The sequence below is a fragment of the Salmo trutta genome, chromosome 14 (genome assembly GCF_901001165.1).
Source record: "Salmo trutta chromosome 14, fSalTru1.1, whole genome shotgun sequence".
Lineage (NCBI taxonomy): Eukaryota > Metazoa > Chordata > Actinopteri > Salmoniformes > Salmonidae > Salmo > Salmo trutta.
The window spans coordinates 63606321-63620392 of record NC_042970.1 but is presented as its reverse complement, the minus strand read 5'-3'; the positions used below and the strand labels follow the sequence as shown (position 1 = coordinate 63620392).

Below are 14072 nucleotides of genomic sequence, written 5' to 3'. Positions count from 1 at the left end.
CCCTTGTGACTCCACCTACAGTCAGCCTCTGCAGTTCTTTCATGTCCTGCCTCGCTGCCCCAGTGGGGAAGGAGAGTCAGTTCTCATGACTCAGTACAATCAACCGGCCGCCCCCGCGAGAGGGGGGGGAAATAGTTCTGACCACCAGCTGACGGCCAAGGACAGAGGATCAAACCAACCGCATAGCAGGTCAAGAGCAAAAAAAAGGCTAATCTCTGTTAGAATAGACATGCAAAGCGGTTTGGGTTACCGGGATGGGGTTGCACTGTGGCCACCTTGCAGTCGACTGTATGGTTATGATATGAATCACTTGATAGGAAGGTAGAGTTCTGTTTTGTAGTAGAAATGTATTATTTTGGAAGCTGACTTGTCAGCTGATGTGTTGTCTGTCGATAGTGTGTGTGTGTGTGTGTGTGTGTGTGTGTGTGTGTGTGTGTGTGTGTGTGTGTGTGTGTGTGTGTGTGTGTGTGTGTGTGCGCATACATGCATGTTTGAGATTTTCCTGACCACTTGACCTGACAGAGTATCTCACAGCTGTACAACACTGACATCATGTGACATCATTTGTAAATTGAACTTATACTGTTATTGGGTAAGATGTTGGGTTAAATCATCTACAAATATACAAGAAAACAGTATTTTTTATTCATCGTAAAATTTGTTCTCTACAGAATTTTTTTCCCAAGGAACAAATGCATAGCATTACATAGAAATGGACATGGTTTTACTGACATTTAATTCAAGCAATCAATGTTCTCGGTCTCAATTTGCTTTGTCATGCGCAGTTGACTTTCAGCACTGGGCTATCTCAGCTGGTAGGGAATTATCGTCGAGTGTATCACTTGGTTCTAGAAAGGAAAACACCCACACATCATTAAGACTTAATGGTAATGTTGTTATTTTTTTTAGAGAGAAAATAGCCAGCAAGAAAAAAAATACACCTTCAAAGCATTCTGGGATCTTGAGTTTTCCATCGATGCATTGGGTTGACACTGCATAGCCACACTTCTTTTCCTTGTTCATACAGTAGACCGAGATGACTTCCGCATGTAAGATTTTATTGGGCTTGAAATCCTTTATCCAAAATGTCCTTTCATTGTAAAGGATGCGTCCTCTTGTAATACCTACTTCGCAGGGAGCTGTAGAACAAAGAGGGAAATTATGATGAAGAAGAATTTAGAATTTCAAAAACGGCAACATTCAGCTATTCAAAAACACTGAATTGATAGGTAACCAAATAAGTTTGGTTAAACAATGTAATAAAACAAAGCAAAATTACAAAATTGTCACAAAATCGGTGGTCCTACCCCTGCAAGCTGGCTTTATTGACCAATCCCCTGTTTTGAGACATTCGATCTCCACAGGCCCATCCAGGACATAGTCTACATTACATCCATATCTGACAGTCTCCTTGAAGCCGTACTCCCTCTTATCATGAATAGTCATGAAGCCGTTGTTGATGTCTGTTGGAGCTGAACAGGTCACCACTGGAAACAAATAGAGGTCAGTCAGGGTTAGTGTGTGTTCAGAATACCACTTTAACTTCATCCACAAAGCAAATCACTTGTCATTTATTACCACTTAAAAGGTGCAATTTGTATTTCATTTCATTTCCTCAGAGGTATCACAAACATATCTGGCCAAAACAAAAACGAACAAACGGTTACACGAGCCAATAACCATCCCCTCAGTTTACAAAAGTTATGAATTGCACCTTTTACGGAGGTGACATGAAGTGTTCAGCAATAAATATAAAGATGTTTTATTGTCACATACAGCGCCCCTGTGGCAAATTAGGGTTAAGTGCCTTGCTCAAGGGCACATCGACAGCTTTTCACCTTGTCGGCTCGGGTAGTCAAACCAGCCCCCACCACCATCAAAGTTACCCCTCCCTGCTCTAGGCTACCTGCAGCAATACAACAGATCAGAGACTTTGACTGATAATACTGTACCTACTTTTACATTCGGGTGGCTCAGTCCAGTCTCCGTTAGCGCTGCACGATCCCCTCTCATTGCCTATGAGGACAAGTGGAGGGAGACACTCGTAGGTCCCCCCAAAACCAAACACAGTCATGTTGCCTGTGAACTTTGTGTCGTAGACTATTTTCCCATATTTAGGTATTGGAGGAAGACCACATATCACCGCTAACAGAGAGGAGAGATTTCATTCACATGCTCATTAATCAAGCACATTTTATCCAAATACGTGATATTCTCTATATTTTTATCAGAGACATATGATGTAACATATGAATATGAATAATATAGCCTACAGTAAAGCCATTATTCAAATCTCAGTTTTACACATTGTAGAATGCTCTTTACAATTACAGCAATAAGGCCACATTTACATTGTGCTAATAGATCTGTAATGATCACTGTGAGTTTGTATGCATTATCAATGTGAGATAATGTTGAATCATTACTGTTAAGTGCTAGAGTAGCTATGCATTTCAGAATAAGGCAGACACTTACGTGTACACTTTGGTGGTGGATCACTCCATTGTCCGTCATACAAGCACTCAATGGTACTGGCTCCTTGCAGGATATACCTGTAGACCACATTACCGTAATCTGTCAAATTATGTAATAAAAAAAAAACATCAAGTAGACACTATATTAGGTGTATGGGTATACAGTGATTTCAACTTTGACCTACTTTACAGGTGTTTGATACAATAACATGTTATAGACTTTGACAGCACGGAGAGGTGACCAGTCGTCAATGAAACACTAAAATAGAATTTGTAAATGGTATTCCCCATACCCCTCATGGCAGGTGTAGTTGATGGTACTCTGGTAGACAATGTCCACAAGCTCCATGTCTCCGTGGTCTAATGTTTCTGGGAAAGAGCAACTCTTTGCTGCATCAGAAGTTAAAAAAATGATCAGTCAGCAATGCTCAACAGTTCCATCAATATGAGTATCAAATCAAATCAAACTATTTGCCACATGCGCCGAATACAACAAGTGTAGGCTTTACTGTGAAATGCATACAAGCTCTTAACCAACAGTGCAGTTCAAGAAGAAGAAAATATTTACCAAGTAGGCTAAAATAAAAATTAATACAATAAGAATAACAATAACAAGGCTATACACAGGGGGCAGAGTCAGTGTGCGGGGGTACAGGCTAGTTGAGGTAATCTGTACATGTAGGTGGGGGCGAAGTGACCATGCATAGGTAACAAACAAACAGCGAGTAGCAGCAGTGTACAAGAGGGGGGGGGGTGTCAATGTAAAATGTCCGGTGGCGATTTTTATGAATTGTTCAGCAGTCTAATTGCTTGGTGGTAGAAGCTGTTGAGGAGCCTTATGGTCCAAGACTTGGCGCTCAGGTACCGCTTGCCGTGGGGTAGCAGAGAAAAGAGTCTATAACTTGGGTGACTGGAGTCTCTGACAATTTTATGGGCATTCCTCTGACACCGCCTATTATATAGATCCTGGATGGCAGGAAGCTTGGCCCCACTGATGTACTGGGCCATTCGCACTACCCTCTGTAGTGCCTTACGGTCAGATGTCGAGCAGTTGTCATACCAGGTGGTGATGCAACCGGTCAGGATGCTCTCGAGGGTGCAGCTGTAGAACCTTTTGAGGATCTGGGGACCCATGCCAAATCTTTTCAGTCTCCTGAGGGGGAAAAGATTTTGTCGTGCCCTCTTCAGGACTGTCTTGGTATGTTTGGACCATGTTAGTTCGTTGGTGATGTGGACACAAAGGAACTTGAAATTCTCAACCGCTCTCCACTACAGCCCCGTCGACGTTAATGGGTGCCTGTTCGGCCCGCCTTTCCTGTAGTCCACAATCAGCTCCATTGTCTTGCTCACATTGAGGGAAAGGTTGCTGTCCTGGCACCACACTGCCAGTTCTCTGACCTACTCCCTATAGGCCGTCTCATCGTTGTCGGTGATCAGACCAACCACTGTTGTGTCGTCAGCAAACTTAATGATGGTGCTGGAGTTGTGTTTGGCCACACAGTCGTGGGTGCACAGGGAATATCCTCCTCTCCACCCTCTCCGAGTTGGGCATCTCCGGTGCGGCTCACTCTTGGATTGCGTCCTACCTGACAGGTTGCTCCTACAAGGTGGTGTGGCGAGAATCTGTCTCCGCACCACGTGCTCTCACCACTGGTGTCCCCCAGGGCTCAGTTCTAGGCCCTCTCCTATTCTCGCTTTACACCAAGTCACTTGGCTCTGTCATATCCTCACCCGGTCTCTCCTGTTATTGCTACGCAGACGACACACAATTAATCTTCTCCTTTCCCCCTTCTGATAACCAGGTGGCGAATCGCATCTCTGCATGTCTGGCAGATATATCAGTGTGGATGACGGATCACCACCTCAAGCTGAACCTCGGCAAGAGGAGCTGCTCTTCCTCCCAGGGAAGGACTGCCCGTTCCATGATCTCACCATCACGGTTGACAACTCCATTGTGTCCTCCTCCCAGAGTGCTAAGAGCCTTGGTGTGACCCTGGACAACACCCTGTCGTTCTCCGCTAACATCAAGGCGGTGACCCAATCCTGTAGGTTCATGCTCTACAACATTCACAGAGTACGACCCTGCCTTACACAGGAAGCGGCGCAGGTCCTAATCCAGGCATTTGTCATCTCCCGTTTGGATTACTGCAACTCGCTGTTGGCTGGGCTCCCTGCCTGTGCCATTAAACCCCTACAACTCATCCAGAACGCCGCAGCCCGTCTGGTGTCACGTCACCCCGCTCCTCCGCACACTCCACTGGCTTCCAGTTGAAGCTCGCATCTGCTACAAGACCATGGTGCTTGCCTACGGAGCTGTGAGGGGAACGGCACCTCCGTACCTTCAGGCTCTGATCAGTCCTTACTCCCAAACAAGGGCACTGCGTTCATCCACCTCTGGCCTGCTGGCCCCCCTACCTCTGCGGAAGCACAGTTCCCACTCAGCCCAGTCAAAACTGTTCGCTGCTCTGGCACCCCAATGGGGACCAGTATGGAGAAAAAATGTATGAAATGTATGCATTCACTAGTGTAAGTCGCTCTGGATAAGAGCGTCTGCTAAATGACTAAAATGTAAAATGTGGAACAAGCTCCCTCACGACGCCAGGACAGCGGAGTCAATCACCACCTTCCGGAGACACCTGAAACCCCACCTCTTTAAGGAATACCTGGGATAGGATAAAGTAATCCTTCTAACCCCCCCCCCCCCCCCCCCCAAAAAAAAACAAAAATGATGTACTATTGTAAAGTGGTCGTTCCACTGGATATCATAAGGTGAATGCAGCAATTTGTAAGTCGCTCTGGATAAGAGTGTCTGCTAAATGACGTAAATGTAAATGTAATGTAAATGTAAATGAATACAGGAGGGACCTAAGTACACACCCCTATGGGGCCCCAGTGTGAAGGATACCAAATGATCAACTGATAATTATTGCAATTTGCTAAGTATCAACTGATAATACTTGTAATATACTGAATATCAACTGATAATACTTGTAATATACTGAGTATCAACTGACAATACATGGAATATACTGAGTATCAACTGATAATACTTGCAATATATTGAGTATCAACTGATCATTCTTGTAATATATTGAGTATCAACTGACCATACTTGGAATATATTGAGTATCAACTGATAATACATGGAATATACTGAGTGTCAACTGATAATACATGCAATATACTGAGTATCAACTGATAATACTTACAATATACTGAGTATCAACTGATAATACTTGTAATATACTGAGTATCAACTGATAACACATGGACTATACTGAGTATCAACTGACAATACATGGAATGTTTTTTGAGTATCAAATGATGATACATGAACAGTACTACTGTTTGGTCAAACTTTATAACAGCAACCAACTTGAGCACTTGAGTCTAGACTTGGTCCATTGTCCGCTAGCAGTGCAGATGATTGTGCGAGAGCCTGAAGTGGGTGTATATCCTCGTTTACACGACAGCAAAACCGCGTCTCCAGGGGAGTACACCCTCTGGAGCCCCTCCAGGTCCATACCGTCACCCAGGGATGGGCGGCCACATTCTGAGGGAGGTAACGGAGGCAGACAGGTAACAGGATGGGTCAATAAAACACACACACAGAAACAGACACAGAAAAAAACATGGACACAGATTAACCAAAGAAGTGCCCGTGCAACTCCCCAGACATGTTACTTGTAGTCTAGTGATAGTTTGTTGAGCATAAAAGGTAGGTGGACTATTAAAATAAAGTGTATTTTTTGTTTCATCTTACAGTAACTGAAAGTATTCGTCAATGTAACACAAGCCCATTTGCCTAAACACACTCTGAGAGTACGTAGGAATATTGAACAGCATACAGCACAGAAACACAAAAGGCTTCTAAGTCAATAGGCCAAAACTGGGACATACTGAACAAACATATAAACGCAACATGTAAAGTGTTGGTCCCATGTTTCATGAGCTGAAATAAAAGATCCCAGCCGTGTTTCATACGTACAAAAATCTTATTGCTCTCAAATGTATTGCACTAATTTCTTTACATCCCTGTTAGTGAGCATTTCTCCTTTGCCAAGATAATCCATCCACCTGACAGGTGTGGCGTATCAAGAAGCTGATTAAACAGCATGATCATTAAACAGGTGCATCTTGTGCTGGGGACAATAAAAGGCCACTCTAAAATCTGCAGTTTTGTCACACAACCCAGATGTCTCAAGTTTTGATGGAGCGTGCAATTGAATGTTCATTTCTCTACCATAAACTGCCTCCAACATCTTTTTAGAGAATTTGGCAGTACATCCAACCGGCCTCACAACCACAGACCACGTGTAACCATGTCAGCCCAGGACCTCCACATCCAGCATCTTCACCTGCGGGATCGTCTGAGACCAGCCACCCAGACAGCTGATTAAATTGTGGGTTTGCACAACCAAAGAATTTCTGCACAAACTGTCAGAAAATGTCTCAAGGAAGCTCATCTGAATGCTCGTTGTCCTCACCAGGGCCTTGACCTGACTGCAGTTTGGCATCACCAATGTTCCCCTTCGATAGCCACTGGCATGCTGGAGAAGTGTGCTCTTCAAGGATGAATCCTGGTTTCAACTGTATTGGGCGTGTATGGCGTTTTGCAGGCGAGCGGTTCGTTGATGTCAACGTTGTCAGAGTGCCCCATGGTGGTGGTGGAGTTATGGTATGGGCAGGCACAAGCTACAGACAATGAACACAATTGCATTTTATCCATGACAATTTGAATACAAAGAGATATTGTGGCAAGGCCCATTGTCGTGCCATTCATCTGGCGTCATCATCTCATGTTTCAGCATGATAATGCATGGCCCCATGTCGCAAGGATCTGTTCAAAATTCCTGGAAGCTAAGAATGTCCCAGTTCTTTCATGGCCTGCATACTCACCAGACATGTCACCCATTGAGCCTGTTTGGAATGCTCTGGATCGACATGTACGACAACGTGTTCCAGTTCCCACCAATATCCAGCAACTTCACAAAGCCATTGAAGAGACTTGGGACTACATTCCACAGGCCACAATCAACAGCCTGATCAACTCTATTCGAAGGAAATGGTGCCGCCAATATCCAGCAACTTCACAAAGCCATTGAAGAGGCTGTATCTGTATTCCCAGTCATGTGAAATCCATAGATTAGTACCTAAGGAATATATTTCAATGTACTGATTTCCTTATATGAACTGTAACTCAGTAAAATCGTTGAAATTGTTGCATGTTGCGTTTATATTTTTGTTCAGTGTAGATACCATTATAATAGATACTGTACCTTTCTTGGATGTCACTGGTGTATACAAGGCAAGCAGACAGATCAGCAGCAAAGACAGACTTGGGGCCATTGTCTGTGATGTGGAGAGAGTGTCTCTCCTCTCTGCTTTCAAGGGTAAAAATCGGAATATCGTTGGAGCTCCCAACTTTTTATGTTACTCAAAGTAAATAGATAAGGGTCGATGACAACGCAGAATGAGGCAACCTCTGCGTCTCTTACTATTTTTGTAATTTACCGTAAAACACCAGACCTTTGTGAACCTTACTGGTTATATGCCCCACCCCTATTCCTAGTACACATCAACATCACCAGTTCTCTTCACCAAATCATGGTTGCAAAATAGAATCTGCTTTCAATCCATTTATGTGGTACAATACAGTGGACTGAAAATATTCTAGCACTATAACATTGATGTGGCTAGATGATGCAGTGGTGTAGATCTACTACTATGAATCTTTGTTTGTGTGATTTTATCTGTTAACCTGTAGGACATGCATTTGTAATCCCATACAGTTTGTGTTTGATGTTCTTGTTGCAAAATTGCAAGAGTTCGATCAGATACCGAGTTCAAGTCAAAACAAAGGTTTGTTTACTCTTAGTTAAAAAGTAACTTGTTTTTCTCTCAAAAACTGCAGAGCCCTTTGTGTATGAGCAGCGCATCCAAATACTGTAATCCTATACTGACATCTAGTGTTGTTTTCAGGTATCATGTACTATACTAAACAGGCAATCAAATTCAGGCTCATTAAAGGTTATTAGCAAAGCAAGGCTGGATTATTTGGACACAAAGTAATAGACTGTTAAAACAGATCATTTTTAAAAAGTTATATTTATTTGTAATTTATTTGCCCTATTTTTCCTCTTCGTATTGTGTTTATTTTGTTAGGTCGGTAGGACACATCGCTATCTCAGACGGAAGTGATTTGGGCTTGAGGGTGTACTCCATCTTGCCTGGTTCTAAGAGAAAGACAGACACACAAACACATTTGGCATTTTAGTTGTGAGAATATTAAGGACTCAACTAAGCAGCGTTTGGGAAGCTTTGAAAATGTGACCGCAACACATTTTACTCTGGGTCGTGTTCATTAGTCATCAAACGGAAGAAAATGGACTGAAACATGGAGAGACTACAACACGTGTCCAATAAGAAACACTCATTATTGATTTACGTTGTAAAATGCCATAATGAACGTGACCATGTTATTTTGGTACGACAGGCCTCACCTTTAAAACATTCTGGGGTATTGAGTGTGCCGTCGATGCACTGACTTGCAACTGGACTGCCACACTTCAGCTCCTTGTTCAGACAGTAGAACACAACAGACTCCCCGTGAAGGACTCTATTGGGTTTCAGATCCCCAATCCAGATCTTCTTGGCGTTGTAAAAGATGCGACCTCTGTTGATGTTAACTTTACAGGGGGCTGCAGTAACGCGAAGACAAGCAAAGCAACATGACTCTCAGTTTAGAATAGAATAGGAATAGAATAGGATGAAATGAAATAGATCATGGAGATTCTTCGTTTTCTTCTGTATCAGTACCCAACCTGACACACCACGTACACAATAGGTTGGGAGCAACACATGGTCAGCCACACAGCAGCGACCCCGGGGAAGTTTTGGGAATGCAGTGCCTTGCTCGAAGGCACAACGGCAGTACGCTCTCATTACGCAATCATTTCAGTCATCAAAGATGAAATAAATGGTTGCTGATACACATCAAGTGACATTCCCACAAGAGTAACAACAGTGCAACCTTTTCTATGACTCAATGGCTCGGGTGTGAACTTTCCCCTATTTACCGCAGAGGAGGCTGGTGGAAGGCGCTATAGGAGGACATGCTCATTGTAATGGCTGGAATGGAATAGACGGAACAGAGTCAAACATGTGGTTTCCATATGTTTGATGTTGATACGGTTCCATTTAAACCATTCCAGCCATGACAATGAGCTCATCCTCCTTTAGCTCCTCCCACCAGCCTCCTCTATGTACAGTTATAGGGTCAGCTTCCCCTCCCCAATCCTAACCTTAACCATTAGTGAGGGAAATGCAAAACTGACCGAAGATCAGGGTCTAAGGGCAACTTCACCCTACACTGACTCATTGACTCACCTCTACAAACGGGCAAAGTGGACCAGTTGCCTGTATTCTGACACTGTATTTCCTCAGAGCCGTCCAGAACGTAGTGTTCCTGGCACTGGTACTTGACCTTCTCCTTGTAGCCAACCTCCCTCATCACAGCAAAGGTGATGATGCCGTGGTCTATCGTTGGTGGGATGGAGCAACTCACCTCTGCAACAGGTCAGAAAAGTCATGGGCTAGTGAAAGTGTATTAACAATGCAATAACCTATTTCAAGTAATATTGTCAGGGTTAATCTAAATTACATTTTTTTTAATTAAGGCATAAACAGAGGAAGACAGGATTATGCAAATTGATCAATTATCATCACTTTGAGTAGATGAACAGTTAACAATAACCATTTTAGAGAATCATCGTCAGGGCCGGCTCCAGGCATAAGCGGTTCCCATGCCGCTAGGGGCCCCCATATTTTCTTTTATTTCTATTTATTTTGGGGTATTAATTTGGGGTCTCAACTTACTGTTGAGAGTTAGGATAATAGAATACACAAGGTGCAGGTTCAAAATGTGGTTGTGCATCACTCAATTAGCCATGTCAGCTAACAAAGATTGGTAAATTAGTCTAGCCAGCTATCTGGCCGAAAACTGACCAGGCACGCAAGGCACGTGCCCAGGGGCCCTGACCTCCAAGGGGCCCCTTATGATTTTGTTAGTCACTCTCACTCAGATATCATCAACATGGCATAAGTAATGGCAAAATGTGTAGAACTGCAGGAAATTAGCGTTAATACTTTAAAAAAATGATCTCCACCCCATGGCAAATTGGGTAGAATTGCAGGGAATTAACTATAAAACATTTGGGGGGCCAAACAAATCTCAAGTAGGGCCCCCAAAAGGCTAGACCCCTGTAATAATGTGACCTAAAAGAACATTGATAATTTATCAGTGGTTCAACCAGATGTCACTCAAAAACTTCTCAACCAATGAGATTTGTTCACAAACCATTAGGCTTAGGCTGCCACTGTCTGCACCTACCCTTGCATACCGGTGGCTCAGTCACGTTTCCACTGGCCAGGCATGATCCTCTCTCGTTGCCAATGGGAGCTCTTGGCGGCAAACACTCATACGTCCAACTCTGTCCGTACTGGATTTCATCGCCAGTGAACTTCTTATTGTCATAGACAATTTTACCATGCTTAGGTGCTTGAGGCAGAGCACAACTCACAGCTGCAGGGAATAAACATTTTAAATAATTGAGACTATATTTTCATATTTAGACAAACAATGGAGAAAAGCAAGGTTACATTCTTGAGGTATGGTATACCTTTACACATTGGTGGTGGTGCACTGAGGGTACCGTCGTGTAAACACACACTCTCATTGGCTCCTATCATGACGTACCTGAAGAACACAAATTCTTATTGGTCTGAGATGCAGAGTCAGCAAAATGTAGTCAGAACTAAACCACACTGTATTTCCCTCACCCATCATCACATGTGTAGTTGAGTACACTCTTGAATGGCACGTCAATCATCCCTGGCTTTTGCATAGGCTTGGGGAGAGGACACATCTTTGCTGTGTCAAAAATGTATAAGATTCACGTGGATATGATTTATGCCTTTTATGTTGTTAAGAAAAATGTATTCCCATATCCCTATCCCCTTGCTAAAGTATGGACTGTCCATGGTACTGTATAGGTGACTTTAGGGTTCCAAAATTCTCAGAAACATTCCCAAATTCCCAGGTTTTCCAGAAATCCCAGTTGGAAGATTCCTTGAATCAGGGACTAATATGCAGGAAATCTGGAATCCTCCAACCAGGATTTCTGGAAAACCCAACAATTTACCTGAATTTATGCTTCACATTATGTAATGGATGTTTTGTGAATGGGGTGGAACTTACGAGAACACACAAGGTCCAGTTTGGTCCACTCTCCCGAGGCTGAGCAGGTGATACTGGCAGTCTTGGCTTTCACAGGTGTGTATCCACGCTCACACGCCAGGGTCACCTCTTTTCCAATCTCATACACATGCTTTAGGCCCAGTGTATCCATACCGTCGGTCACGGGCGGGTGGCCACATACTGAGAATAATTGGGAATATTGATAGACAAACATAAATGTTACGCTGTAAATTATATAAAAACACATATGAAATATGGCTAAAGCATCTCGTGTAATATATATTCTGTAATTGAAATACTGCCTTAATCAAATATTTTTAACCGTACCTTTCTTGGATGTCACTGACGTATACAAGGCAAGCTGGCAGAGCAGCAGCAAAGCCAGGGTTGGGTTCATCTTCTAGATTTTACTAAACACAAAGTGGTGGATACAACTTTGGTCCGTTCTCCCGGCAGTGGACGGTGAAAAATGTAGACGGTCAGTTCAAAAACCATGAAAGTCTGATCCAATCAGATCGTCTGAAATAGACTTCCATTGATTGAACCCAAAGTTCAAAGCACATGCATATTTACTCTGAGTTGAAGGATAACTTTCACTCAGTACACATACACACAGACAGTACACCCACACTACAACGATTCAGAATCATAACATGTATCAGCTGTATGAAAGGTTTCATTATGGTAATTCGAATTCGATTTGGTTTCTAAAGGGGCGGCTGTGCAGTCTTGCCCTACCTGTGTCTTTCAGATAGAACAGGTTAAGCCTGATTCAATGTATATATTGTTAATCTGCTACCAATGTATTAGCTTGATATTTAGCATTACATAACACCTTCGGATCACCGAGACAACTATTTACATCAACACTTTGAGCACTAACACCCGTCTTGCCTTCTGCTGAAGTCCTGCCCTTACGACTGCTACAAGGCTAGCTATTTGTTACACAGTGACGAATATGTGATCGGCTTAGGCCTATAACCTAATCATAAATATGAGGACAATAGTGGGACGTAGATACTTTTTAGGAATTGGGAGAGAAAAGCACTGAGGTCGTAGACAACTGTAGTAGGATGTGTGTGTGGGGGGGGGGGGGGGGGGGGGGGCGTTATTGGACACAGGGGAGGGTAGTCCATTTTTCCCTTGGTTTCCATTTGCTATATAATGTCTTCCATCCTAGCCAAATTTCCTCATCTGCTTGCATCCTCCCCTATATTAAGGTGTTTTGGTACTTCCCATATGCACTACGCTTTTCCATGTGCTCATTTTTACTATACCACAGGTCAATGTAGTCTAGCAGTCTGTTTATCCTGCCCTCTATCCACCATTCATAGTGACAATAGCGGTAGGTGGATCGTTCGTCCAGATCTGCAATAGCTATCATACCACACATAAAAGCATTCAAAACGGCATCGATTTATAATATGAATCCACAAGAACAAATAGGAATAGCTGAGAGGCAGCGGAGAGGCATCATTGCAGCATGCAGCTCCCCTATTGATTTTGTTTAGGGACAATACAATCCTACATAGTACAGCCTACAACACCACAATGCAATCAATAATTGCTTTATTGTTTTAAAGTGAGTACAACAATTCTACTCTAGGCTGCAGTGAAAATGTCATTAGAATAACAGCGCAAAAGCTCTGTGAGCGGCAGGGTAGCCGCTCACAGAGCGTTGCTAGGGTTGGGCTAGCAATTGAAAGATTGCAAGTTCAAATCCCCGAGCTGACGAGGTACAAATCTGTCATTCTGCCCCTGAACAAGGCAGTTAACCCACTGTTCATAGGCTGTTGTTGAAAATAAGAATTTGTTCTTAACTGACCTGCCTAGTTATGTAAAATACAAATTTGAATGTTTCATTCCATGTGGATCTGCTGTGGGTATACTCTCAATAGTTTATGAAGGTCTAAAAAGGAACGGTAGCAGGCCAGTCTAGTTGTATATTTACTTCTGATACTGAGAGTCTGTTGCAGATCATCATTCTCCCAACTGGTGATAATGTGGCCACATATGCTCCCGACAGGCCCAGTTATTCAGGAAAGTTTAAAACGCATTCCTTTCCAGTCCAAGCGGCTATTCCTCATGCACCTAGAATCTAACCCTTCAATACAATCATTTTACTTTCAAATGTATTACCTTTTATATCTGGCATAAACACAACCAGTCACAATGTTTTAATCTGATTAGGCTACTTCAAAAGTCTTCTGTAGGCATACACACGTTCGACCAGAATATAACTCCAGCATCCTCAAAATGGTTTGACATTAACCAGGTATCCAGCCAACCGTTTTATGCGAGTAAAGGACATGTTGGATTAAAAAAAATGAATAGAAACA

The 14072-nt window shown here is 43.0% G+C and overlaps 2 protein-coding genes across 2 annotated transcripts; both read right to left on the bottom strand.

Annotated features, from left to right (window-relative positions):
- Positions 1 to 625: 625 nt before the first annotated feature.
- LOC115208622 (beta-2-glycoprotein 1) lies at positions 626 to 7960 on the bottom strand. The gene is made up of 8 exons (XM_029776825.1): positions 7754 to 7960; positions 5851 to 6027; positions 2768 to 2864; positions 2476 to 2552; positions 1957 to 2145; positions 1308 to 1487; positions 942 to 1139; positions 626 to 848 (listed from the first exon to the last, which is right to left on the bottom strand). The coding sequence occupies exons 1-8, from the start codon at positions 7821 to 7823 to the stop codon at positions 793 to 795; spliced, it is 1044 nt and encodes a 347-aa protein (XP_029632685.1). The 5' UTR covers positions 7824 to 7960; the 3' UTR covers positions 626 to 792.
- Positions 7961 to 8563: 603 nt separating this feature from the next.
- LOC115208620 (beta-2-glycoprotein 1) lies at positions 8564 to 12211 on the bottom strand. Its single transcript, XM_029776823.1, has 8 exons — positions 12061 to 12211; positions 11734 to 11913; positions 11316 to 11406; positions 11156 to 11232; positions 10867 to 11058; positions 9864 to 10043; positions 8978 to 9175; positions 8564 to 8710 (listed from the first exon to the last, which is right to left on the bottom strand). The coding sequence occupies exons 1-8, from the start codon at positions 12128 to 12130 to the stop codon at positions 8628 to 8630; spliced, it is 1071 nt and encodes a 356-aa protein (XP_029632683.1). The 5' UTR covers positions 12131 to 12211; the 3' UTR covers positions 8564 to 8627.
- Positions 12212 to 14072: the final 1861 nt, after the last annotated feature.

Coding starts and splice junctions, on each gene's coding strand:
- LOC115208622 (XM_029776825.1), bottom strand. CDS start 7,823: ATGGCCCCAAGTCTGTCTTTGCTGCTGATCTGTCTGCTTGCCTTGTAT. Junction 2,865..5,850: donor GTCTAGACTCAAGTGCTCAA/GTTGGTTGCTGT, acceptor CTTCTGATGCAG/CAAAGAGTTGCTCTTTCCCA. Junction 2,553..2,767: donor AACTACACCTGCCATGAGGG/GTATGGGGAATA, acceptor TGTGGTCTACAG/GTATATCCTGCAAGGAGCCA.
- LOC115208620 (XM_029776823.1), bottom strand. CDS start 12,130: ATGAACCCAACCCTGGCTTTGCTGCTGCTCTGCCAGCTTGCCTTGTAT. Junction 11,407..11,733: donor ACTGGACCTTGTGTGTTCTC/GTAAGTTCCACC, acceptor TTTTTGACACAG/CAAAGATGTGTCCTCTCCCC. Junction 11,233..11,315: donor AACTACACATGTGATGATGG/GTGAGGGAAATA, acceptor TGTGTTCTTCAG/GTACGTCATGATAGGAGCCA.